The following is a 12,653-nucleotide window of genomic DNA, read 5'->3' as shown; positions in this document are numbered from 1 at the left end:
CACGGTGCAACGGAAACGTAGAGTGCTTGTGACAAACTGAGAATCGATTGTTTAAAAATTACATTACTGTATTCAGGCCTGATAAACGCTGCTAATAGAAATGTCTTAAAGTGATGTATCATTCAAGGCATTGCCATATAATCGGTACAATGTTTTACCATCAGAGCTATGGACTTTTGTGGCTTATACCCTTCTTCTACTGCAGCGATAAAAATATCGTAATAGATTTTCACTCGAAAAAAGGAAGCATTACTTTGATTTGGTATATGCTTTATTGGTTTCATCATGTATTCATATAATTATACAGGGTGATTGGAAGTAGGCTTTAAAGCAGCGAATACACATTTGTCGCTAATAAACACACGGCACAGTCTATACAAAAACTATGAAAAATTTTTTGGTAGGAAAAAGGGTTTTCAAATTTTAGCTTAATTTTTATTTTTGTTGCTGTCTGTCCGTGTAAACTGTAATGTAAAAAGTAATTTACTGATCGAATTCAATTAGGAAAAAATAATATTTCTGAATGATTACTTTATACCGACCAGGGTTTGCTGATGAATTAGCTATACATACCAACCTTCGAAGCCTTTTTACACCTATTTCCAATCAACCTGTATAAACAATTATGTACAAAGTATATAAAATAGTGGTGTGAAAATTACAAGTTACATAAAAAAAATGTAAGATTTTCTAGAGCAATTAAAATAGATTGTACATATAATTAGTGTGTTTAGAGTAATTTACTTGTTTTTATAAAATAGGTTTATACTAGTTACCGTTACCATTTAAGTTTATTAGGGTATAATATGAACTTTTTTTCTTAGTAATTTCTTGGATTACCTACATAAATGAGAATCATACACAGGTAAACATTTATTTGAACTAGAGAATGTATACAAGGATTATTACAGTGGCAAAAAAGGAAGCAGTCTGGTTAGTCCTGTTAGAGTAATAAAGTAATAGAATTATCTACGGTGCAAACAGTAATGTAGAAATTTTTCGACTGTTCAAGTTTAGTAGTCTATAAAAACTTTACTAATAAATGTACCCTGTCACGTTACAACGACGGAGTAAAAACCACTAAATGGGTTTAAAAATACAGAAAACATAAAGTTTCCCTATTTTCCGTTTCCTTGACACGATGCAAGATGCAGATGAAAGAAACGGTATCAATATTCGTATTTACAAGGTATGATTCATTAAGGTATTATAAAATATCAAAAATGTAACCTGGAATATCTAGACTTGTATGAATTTAAGCACCACAAAAACGGCTTTCTGAAGATTTTCAGATATTAAATGAGGTTCCAAATGATTGTTTAGTCAATGCATATAATAAAAATGACGGTTGCAGCGATGACGTTGTCGTTGGAATTTATGTGGACGTACTTAGTTAATGTGTTGGACAAAGCTATTCATATTCCATAATTAAATTGAAGAAATTTTAAAAGAAAAACTGCAAAAATACCATTAAATATTTATAATAGACTAAATTTATGAACTATGTACATAATAATGATGAATCTAAAAATTTTCTTAAAGTCTCTTCATCATATGTTTTAAATTTATCGTCATTATAGTTTAAAGCCTCACAGATACGACAATATTGTCGGGATTGGGATCCAAAATATCCATGTTCATTAATTACTTCAAAATGTCTCCGCCATTCGTGAAATTTAAGAAGTCTTGGGATATCCTTGCTAAGGCTAATTATTTCCATGGCAAGTTCTTCAGTTGTGGCGTAATTGTCAACATGCAAAAATGAATTTGGTGGTAATATTTTCTCGCAGTCTTCTTGTTTTGGACCCGATATAATGGGAATGGCTCCTTTATAATAAGCGTTATAAAAAACTTTCTCTGTTAAGTACTCTCGGCACTTCGAATTTTCTAGAGCCAAATAGAATAAATACTCGGACACTATTGGGCAATCTGATCGAAAATGTCCGGGGCATCTGAAACAAGATAGTGATTATATTTTTTGGTGCAAATGTTTATTTTTTCGTCTTGTATGCTAATGCTAACTGAATTAACATTTTTTAACATTTGAATTAATTGTGTTATTTTTTTTTGAATTCTTAGAAAGGTGGTCGAATGTTAAATTTTTTTGAGCCTTTTTGGATGACTTGTTTTTTACGAAACAAAACTCCACGAGAACGCGATTGCCATAATCTTCTACTAACAAAAAGTAGCTGTGCAAGGGATTTTACAAATGATATGACGAATGACAAATGAAACGTAAATCAACATACGGACGTAGCTTTTGGTACAACAATATTTCATTAAGAGTTTTAAAAATTCTTAACTACCTGTTCTTGTCGTTATCTGAACATTGTCCAAGTATATCGACTGTTAAATGTTTTTTTAATTCCTTCAAATATGCCATCCGTTGGGAAACAGCGCAATTGGACATTAGAACTGTTGCCAAAACATCCTGACGTTTTTTATTCCAGAACGGAACTAGGTCGATAATGGGTTTCGCTGCCGTTTCCTGCAAAAACTTTGTCTTTGGAACAGTACGCCCATATGGTACCGGCACATCGGACTCGCTTCTGCAATTGATGTTTAAATTTTTAATACTCGTCTTACTAATCAGTTCTGTTTTTGTGATCGAACTTTCACTGATGCTTAAGTGGCAATTGCGGATTCCAAGGGTTCTTTGGCTATGCGCAGAGTGCTCCTAACTCTCTTTTAAGATAGTGAAGATCGAGGGATCCTGGGAAGATTTGACTTGAGCCGCACCGTGATACTTCACTGGATTGGGTGGCTGATGAGCTCTTAGATCTCTGAATGACACAATGAAGGAACCTAGGAAGGACTTCGGCTGTCACTCGTCGATACTAATCGTTTAACATTCCCAGTATTATCGACAGGTCTTTGAGCCTGGTGTCATATCATCACCCATTAATCGATATAGATCTATTTTAATCAGAATTGACAAACAAAGTAATTCACCGCTTCTATGGTTTCTAATGGATTCAGATTTTTTGTACATTAAACTAACGAAATGTTCAATTGATGGTTAATTGCACAACTTGCTAATAGTAGTCCAGCATTTAAGATCATCATTGTTTAACAATGCAAATGGTTTTGAAGTATGAAATCCTAGAAAACATTGACGCGTTGAACGAAAGATTCGTTGATAAGTTTAAAAGCTCAGTAATTTAATGCTGTGATGCTTTTCAAATCACAATAAATAAATAATTTTTGGGTGATATCTGTTTGACGAACCGTTAGATGAAAGTGTAGCCGAAAGAAAGTGTAGCAGAAACACACTTTAGATGAGAGGCTGTGTATTATTTAACTTTATATGTGTAGTAAATTTAACTTTAAATAATAATTAACTAAAAAAATTGTTGAGTACCTATACGTCATTGACCAATTAAAAACATTTGCCAGGTCTCGTAAATCCACTTTCTGTTTTGATAGTGAAAAAGTGTTTTTTGGCGACTCATCACTTAAAAATATCCATCTTTGATATGACTTTCTTTTGGTAGTGTTTGGAAGCTCTCCATGTTGCAGATGAACGACTACGGCGTCGGCAGATTCTAAGTATTCTTCTGTGTTTGTGAATATGCAATTCTTTACGCTGCATCCTTTTAACGAGACGTCTTCTCTGTACAATTTTTTAAAACTTTTTTTATTACTTAACCAACATAAAAATGACTATGGTGAATATGGTGATGTAAAAACAGGTTATTCCATAGATATCAAGCTATAATTGCGTTATAGAGAAAGTAGAGGTAATCCACAAAAAATCTGTAATTTTTAAAATTTTTGAAGTTATACTTGGTACTAATTTATAAGATACATAATTAGTCAAATGTACTTTTTTAAAAAAAATGAAGACATTCCAATATGATTGTCGTCATATTGGAATGTCTGTCAATCTGAATGTCGATCTATCATTTACTGACTGACCACTCATAATAAAATAGAAGTAAAAATTAGATTACATTTTGTGCCTGCCTCATTTATTTTTTTATAATTTATTGATTTAAAATTGAATTTGAGAATTAATATGATATTTTCGATATATTTTAATGTACATATAATTTATTAAAGACATATACACTAACCGAGAGGATCCAAAACTATACAAATGCCGGTTTTGTAACCAAGTGCCATATTTCCAAATCAATATTGTAAATGTTCTGTTTACGTTGGATTGTTGTATAAATACTTTATTCGAAACGTCCTTAAATAATATGGATCCTACGTTAGATGTCTTCCAAGCCTAACAAAAAAATGCACTCGTTTTTATTAAAAGCACTTGAAATAACATTTTTTTTATTAATTAATACCTGTAAGGAAGACTTACCTGCCGTTTATTGTAAAAATAATTAACAATTTCCTTGTGTAACCCAACGCCTTCAAAATAATCTTTGTTTAAACTTATTTCTTTTGAATTTATTTTATAAAGCCCGGTTGTATTACGCGAGTAATTAAGTTCGTAAATTATTAAGAAAAAAAGTAAAACCACTATGAAGCCTACTACTTTATTTATAGCGAATCGCTTACGCATTAAAAAAGTACTAAAAATATTCATTTCAATTTCCTGAATTCGTTTGTTTAACGCATTTCAGCTCGTTAATAAGAACCGGCATTTTAATCAATCTAAAAAGCGTAGTGTTTCAGTATCACTATTTTATCACTGATAAACTCTGCGATATCGCGTCACTGCGAAGTCATACTGTATGTCAATAGGAATTACAAATATTCATTTAGCGTTGGCCTTTGGAGATAACGATAATTAAAAACAGTAACCTCAATACAAAAACAAGTAAAGTGAAACGATGGCGGTCGGAGCGAAGCGTAGACTGAATCATATCAGCGTTTTCACCAAACTATATACAAAACAATCAAAGGGACAATAGCGTCAAAAGGTGCCCCATGTACGAGTGATTATATTGTTTTATAATCACAATGCGATTCAAAGGAAATTTTATGTGAGTAATTATTAAATATTTACAATAGTTGTGTTCAACTACATTCAATCCATTTCCATACGTATTTATTTTGAAAGTAATCATTATATTTAATTGGCGGAATACACGTGACATTTTTATGGATGTTGTTAATTTAAGGTAATTGTATATATATATATAATGTAGTATAAACACTACTAGCGTTAAGGTTCTGGAGTAGAGACCAAGGACTGGTAAGCTCAGCGTAGATGTACGCAAATTTTTTATATATGTAAGTTTGTAATTTCTTACTGCCTTTTGTTTCTCGAATAAAGTTAAATAAAAAATAAGAATAAAGTGAACAACCGGTTTTAACCGGTCGAATCTACGAGAGAGTCCACAAGTCCTGCGGTTAAAATAATGATGATAAGATTTGATTCTTCAGTTAAAAACAATACCACAGAACTGTAACATTTAGCGCAATTACTTAAAAACGAGGAAAATTTGGTCTCAAGAATTATCCGTAAAGTTAGTAACTACATAAATAACTTGCGTTAAAACTAAACAAAATAGATTAGTAAGAAGACAATCTGATGATATTAGAGGTTGCACTATTTGCTAGATGTCACTCGCGGCGAATAAATCTATCATTAAACTTTATAAATAAAACAAATAAACATATTAATTTTTTTCTCGTTAGGTTTGCTACGCACTTTCGAAAAGTTTAGACATTGACGTAACGTACATTTCAATATATAGATATATTTACACGTAAAATACTGCTAGGTCTGGGATGTTTATTCAACCGAGAAAAACCTCCCAAGAAACTCTGATGTTTATCTCTTATGTAATCTTTAGTATAATTATAGGTTATTTCAACATTGACTTAACATAAGCTTTCTTTTTTTTTTTCGCGTATAATATATGATTAAAATTGCTTTAGGGATTTTAATATAGAAGTAAGTATTACTGTTTGGGGTAATGAGTTTTGTATGTACTTAAATTTCGCTTAGCGCGTAAGCAAAGGATGTAGCTTAAAAAATGTTTAATATTATAAAACGTACAGCATTGCATTGTTTATCATATTTATTATACACTAGCTGCCCCGATAGACTTTCTATTGTACAAAGTTATTGACTTTAATAGAAAAAATAAATAAACGTATTTCAGAGTGACCACTTTATTTATTAAATGTCAAAACAGTAAACAACGTTTACTGTTACACTAAAAATAACTCTTCTATTTTGTACTCGGCAGGGCAGTTGTAATTCGGCGTAAACAATATTTTCTTAGTTCATATCATCCTAACACTTTTTCTTTGTTTTTCATTTATTTCACAGAAATATGTTTTTAGTTAACTCTATGTTTAGGATAACAAACCGGTATTTTGCTGTTGCAGTTTTCCTGGCAATTTTTTAATTTTTTTTTCTCGGCAAGAACCTTGCTTGTGCTTTTATTTATATTTTATAACATATATTATTTATACGTACATCGTGCTTGTGTTTTAAAAAATACTCGTTTTAATGTAAAAAAAAAAATAATTTCGTCGACATTCGTTAACAACTTTTTATCACAATGTCTTTCCTCATCAGGAAGACCCTGTAATTAAGGCTCACTCGATCGTACATTATTTGGAAGATAGCAAGGCATTTACATTTATGTCACCAGTGCTGTTATATGTTATTCAATTTTAAAGGTTTTTGTTCTCCTCTCAATTTCGTTTTATAAAAAGAAATGAGTAAGGTTTGTACGACGAAAACAGTTCGCGCCTAAGGTAAGCGCGCGGTGAGACGGGGAAAATATCGGCCGCTTCGTTCCGTCAGTCCGCCGTTAACGTTCACTGTCATAAGATAAATATATAATGATAGGTCGAGCGTTACCGTGTGATGGTAAAAACGTCACAATGTCACCAATATTGTAGAAAAAAAAAGGAGAGAAAGCTCAAAGTATATAAGCGTTGCAAATATTGTAAAAACCGGGGGAAAGGCTACGGGGTACTGCGAACTAATCGCAACTGTACCATTATCTGCAGTTCAATTAGCAGATGTAATTGAGCAAAAATTTATTTTAATATTATTTGTGTTATATATATATATATATATATATATACAATATAACCGAAAAATACCTATTTAACCAAAATAATTTTGTTAATTATTTTGGTTAAATAGGTATTTTTCGGTTATATTGTATTTAATTAAAAAAATATGTCATTGATACTCAATTTAATTTATTACTTATAACTTTTAATAATTTAATACATACGGTTGCTGTGTATGTTCTGAAATCTTGTAGGAAATATTAATAAATTAGCTGTTTACACGTAAATCGTATCTTAAAGTTTTAAAATATGCTAAACCGATATCGAAAGATCTGTATGAAACACCAATTTCGTGTGTTCATCTCTTTTTTCTTTGACACTCACTTCGCTGCGCTCTCCCAAGGCGAGGTACAGCGGTTTCGGTATAGGACGGTGGTAGTCATGCTTTTGTTAAATCATATGACCTATGTACATGATTGTCGTTTTGAAATATGGGAATGGTAAAAACCGAGTAACAGCAAAGTTATTCGTATCGACCGGAGATGAGAATATTAAATGAAATCATTCGGTATTGTGTTCAGTGAAAAACAATAGTATGCGACATGCGTATTAAATTGTTGTTATTAAAATACCTTGAGATAATTCCCGTAGTATGCATAATATTGTAATGCAATTAAATTGGAATGTAATGTATGCAACGGAGAGGGTTATGTTTGGATCTTTGCAGCAAGATTAAATAAGGAGATGTGCAAAGAAACTAAGATTCCCGACATAGCACAACCGTCGCTTATCTGAAGTAGCAGTGGGCGGGGCAAATCGTTCATAAAACCGACGGTCGTTGACGGGCTAGAAGGTTCTCGAGTAGCAACCAGGAGCCGGTAGGAAGCCGGTCGCTGCATGTAGACAGTGTAAGACCAGTTATTGCAGCGAACTTTGGGGGAAGCCTGTACCTTGCAATGGACATCTATCGGCTGCAATGATGATGTATCAATGTATAGTACAACAGAGGTTTATTACGACATTAAATAAAGGAAGTATATAATGTTGAATAGTTTAAAACATTTATTTATATAAAAGAATCGATAAATGTGTTGCTGTGCAGAAAACTCGAAAATTGCTTAATCAATTCCGCTAATTTCATCTCATATCCTTCTTAAGATAAAAGGAAGATTCTTATAAAGAGAAAAAAGCAAATAGTGGAAATATGACTTTTCTTTTACCATACAAAAATAAATAAAATTAAGATACTATTCCCTGAAAGTGAAACGTTTCATGACAAACACAACGAGAAAAAGGATGTGTTATGATTCGAAAATTGAATTTACAATAACTTTTTAATACTAAGTCTGTGGAAGTAGATAGTATAATAAAAAAACTGTTTTTGGTGGACTTATGGATGTATGTGGAAACGACACCCCGGACAATTAAGAAATTTGTTTTGAATTTTATTATTTCTTTGATTTGAATGGCGTTATAAGACTTATTAATAACAATTTTCGTAAAGTTTTCATTCCGGCTTTTGAATTCATTGTAAGAATCGTAATTATGAAAATAAATAATCCTCACCAAATAAATCTTTACGTTCAAACAAATAAGGACAGGGTACAATTTGTGAATAAATTGTAGGAGTAGAAGTGGAAGTGGCTGGGCGTGCAGAAAAGCTGACCGCGGAGACCACGGACCGATAAGCGGATTGTCCAAAGATGCTAGATGCTGGTAGCTTCCAACCGGTACATCCTTTTTCATAGATTAACTCTATAACTGCGTTAACAGGTGTAAGATGCCGAACTATAAATCGCATATCCTGAACACTTGCAATCACTAAGCTTGTGGTCCATCATCCGTTCCGTCCGTTTCGACCGTTACAAGCCTGACAGGGAGGTCACCAAGCGTTTAGGTCTCTTAGACGGAACTATTGAAAGCAAAACGGGACTTTAGTTTGGGCTGTCACTTCACGATTAGACTATGCCCGAGGGAACCGAACGTTTGATCGATTACTATTTACAAATTTTCACATAGTTTACATAATGTTTAAGCAAAAATTATTACAAAGTTTGTTGCTTGTGTTACAGAAGTGAAATAATCGGTAATATGCTCGAACGTTACATCTTTGTTCCTTGTGTCCTCTAAATCATCAATTACAATAGTCAAATTATAAGGAACACTTGAACTTTGTATTATATATGTAATACATTAGCTGATTCGACAAACGATGTCCTATATTAGCTATGAATAATCGGTTCGAACTATAATACACAAAAAATACTTTATAAATGTATGGTTTTTTGTATTGCTTTATGATACACACCATTGTTAGTTATATTTACTAATGCCCAATTAAAAAAATGTTGATGCTTTCTCTAAACGGGAACAGGCGCCATACAATTAGTCGTGTGAAAAACATAGTTTCTCTCTTGCGATTTATTTATCGATTTATCGCATCGTAAATGTTTTTACATGACCTTTAATAAAGTATTAGGCAGCTTATTAGAATAATATTAAAGTGGTTCCGAAATAATTCCGGACGTAGAGATTATTTTTTTATGTAAAGATCATCTGTTACAGACGGTTTATATTTAAAAAAATATGAGGTTTTAGAAGTTTTGCTGGCATGAGCGTTTGAAATAATGTTCGATTTTTCAATTCATAACGTGTGGTATAATGCAGTGTTGAAACCAGCGCAGCAGTCTTGACTCATGCATTTTAATGCAGATATACGAGGATTTAGGTTTCAAGTTAATTAAGATTCATATTATGTCGGTAGTAAATCTTGTACAGCTAATGTGGAGGGATTCAGATAAGATAACAATGCTCGCATCTGAATTGCAAATGCACTTATGCTTTACTCTAGCCGCGTAAATTTTAAGACGGTACTTACGTGATCATAAGACCCGTAATCAATAGATGAATCTATACGAATGACCTAACGTTATTGCATCATTAACTAAAGGAAAACGACAGTATTACGATAACAGGAAAAACATTGCTCGTTACTAAAATGTCTAGAACATGAAGAACGTGCATCTCATAGTAGTAAAATATTATAGCTTCACATGCCAGACTATTTACATTTAACTCCGGTATTGCTTACAATCATTGACATATAACTATAACATATATATTAACACTTGTGAATTATGCACGAATGTAATATAATATATAGTACTATTTGTTAAAAGGAGTCACAACACCAATCAATTATGATACTTATTAACACCATAAGATGTTAACAATTAAATAAAAATAAAAAATAAACTATTTAAAACTTTAAGTACGCAAGAAATAAAGTAAAAAAAAACACGCATTTAAAGTCATTTAAGTCGGATAAAGGAGAAATACCATTAAATTAGATAAATAAAAATTATAGTAATATTCATAATCCGATAATCTAAAATCGATAAAGTGTAATTATTTGTGGAAAAGAACTCTTTAATTGTCCTAAAACCTTTTTGTTGAAATTAAAAATTGTTTCTTAAAACATATCTGTCGGCGAGTGTGTGGAATGTATAAACGGATTAAATAATTGAAAATGACGATGGTCATTTATTTATAATTTTACAGAACTAAGTAACAGTAAAATAATACGTAACTAACAGAACAAAGGACTCAGCAAAACTGCATAGCGACACAAAATGTCAACATAAAAAGTATGAAAATCAAATGAAAATATAAAGATGGTTTTAAATGACCCAGTCAGTCACGAATAATATCAGTAGATTTACGTAAACAATTATAATAAGAGAACTGTTAAAATTAGTTTTAGCAGGTGGTGTTTGGAGAAGCGCAATATATCGATTTGGAATGAGACACTAATAATATAGAGTGATATTTTATTAGTATTTTTAATTAGCCGTCTCAATTCGCTATCTCTTATTTATGAATTTTTTTGAACTATTATAATGTATATGAATATACATTATGATGGAACTTTTTTTGTTCCTTTGTAATGTCCTCCCAGCAACAACACAAGCTACCTCACATCGTGAGGGTACAGGTTGAGAGCTATCACGCACGATTAGTGCAGATAGATAGATATGTCATATACTTTTGGATTTTTGTTCTAAGCTATCCCGGCTTTTGAAATAAATATATTCTGCTTCACTGTCTGAAAGCAGTGGTAATGTTATATTTCTCCCTGGTATGTTAACATTATCAGGTCGTAGAACGATTTATAATAACACCGCGTTCCGATGACATTAACAGGATCGTCTATCGACCTTGTGGGTAGACGTATTATGCTGTGTGTGCCGATCCGTGGTGTTCACTCCAGAATCTTAGGACTTCAGCGGCTATGTGAACCGTGTGCTATGTAATCTACCCACTGCCACTTTGAATTGCCGTGTAAGGTCGGTTACTTTTGAAAAAGAACGACTGTGCGCTTACCAATGGGAATTACAATATACTTACTGATTCATCACAATATCTCGTAAACCTTAAAGACTGGGTATTCACTGAGTTCGCGATTTACATTTAGAATCCTATTTCATAACATTCTTATTGCATTTATACTTTTAAAACTACATATTTTATTATTTATGCATTTATAGATATAAGTATGTGTGTATATATATGTATATACATGCATATAATTAGAAACACGCAGGATACCGATAAATTAATATAAGGAAAAATCTCTCGAAAACCAGAACATGACATTTTTTCTGAAATGTAATTGTTTTAAATAACTTTACCATTTTGCAAACATAAAAGTTAGTCAATTTAAATTAAAACAATGATAAACAGTATTTATATTTTTATGAAGTTTATTAAAGTTGTTTAATGGAAGGAGTATCGTAAACTATAAAATAGTATCCATCATAAATAGACGACAGAGAAAAAGCCTCGGTAGAATTTTTAAAATGCAATGTCAGCTTTGCCAATATCACTAATCTAAATCTGGTGATTATATTATCCGGTAGTACACATTTTCAGGAAATATTCTTAGGTACATTTAACTAACCTTTTTTTTTGTTTCGGAGGGGAAATTATTAGATAACAAAAATTTCTCTATAGCTAAATACCATAAAATTGTTCCTGATAGGTTATTTATAATTTCATCAGAAAGATTTTTCTTAATTATAACTCATTCGAGAACTAAAACAATTTAGTTATAATGTCTTAAATGGGTCTAAAATTTAGCAGTCACTTCATATTAGAAATACCGACTACGCCTATGTTATACGGGTATTCCCGGGTTGCTTAATTTAGTGGATATCTTGTTACTGTATACAAGACCAACTGTTAATAAATGGCTGTCATAAATCATGTTATACTCAGGGGTACGTACTACGATGCTTGCAAATTTTCTTGCTTTTTGTTTTATGTCACATTTAATACGTACATTTCGCTGTTAAGAGACACGTAGCGTTAAAGATACTTTGTGTTACGGACACAAGTTATTTTTTTTAATTCGAAACAAATTATAACTAAATTTAGGTTTTGTTTTTTTACCAAATATATACGCGTAAAGGAATGTTATTTAAAAGTAATGGCAATATTACAAATCTTTAAAATAATGAAATTTAATTTTATATTCACTATTGAACGCTAAATATATTATAAAAAAAATTCCAGAGATAATTTTCCTGTAGCGTTCACATGTCAAAATAAAATATTCATTCGATTGGTAATTTAAAGTATTGATACCCTCAGGATATTCGATTCAGTTCCTATGTACCAATGTTTTTTATTCAAGATTTTACAATACG

The 12,653-nt window shown here is 31.6% G+C and overlaps 1 protein-coding gene across 1 annotated transcript; it reads right to left on the bottom strand.

The window, feature by feature from the left end:
* Positions 1–1,501: 1,501 nt before the first annotated feature.
* LOC137932287 (alpha-(1,3)-fucosyltransferase 7-like) lies at positions 1,502–4,798 on the bottom strand. Its single transcript, XM_068775892.1, has 5 exons — positions 4,319–4,798; positions 4,077–4,234; positions 3,362–3,613; positions 2,307–2,549; positions 1,502–1,952 (listed from the first exon to the last, which is right to left on the bottom strand). Exons 1-5 carry the CDS (start codon positions 4,544–4,546, stop codon positions 1,502–1,504), a joined length of 1,332 nt encoding a protein of 443 aa, XP_068631993.1. The 5' UTR covers positions 4,547–4,798.
* Between the last annotated feature and the right edge of the window lie 7,855 nt (positions 4,799–12,653).

Source organism: Battus philenor, unplaced genomic scaffold (assembly GCF_028537555.1).
Source record: "Battus philenor isolate CCGP_79_NKW_IND1 unplaced genomic scaffold, ilBatPhil1.0.hap1 SCAF_9, whole genome shotgun sequence".
Classification (NCBI taxonomy): Eukaryota; Metazoa; Arthropoda; class Insecta; order Lepidoptera; family Papilionidae; genus Battus; species Battus philenor.
Note: the sequence above shows the minus strand (reverse complement) of the source record. Positions and strands in the feature narration are given on the sequence as shown.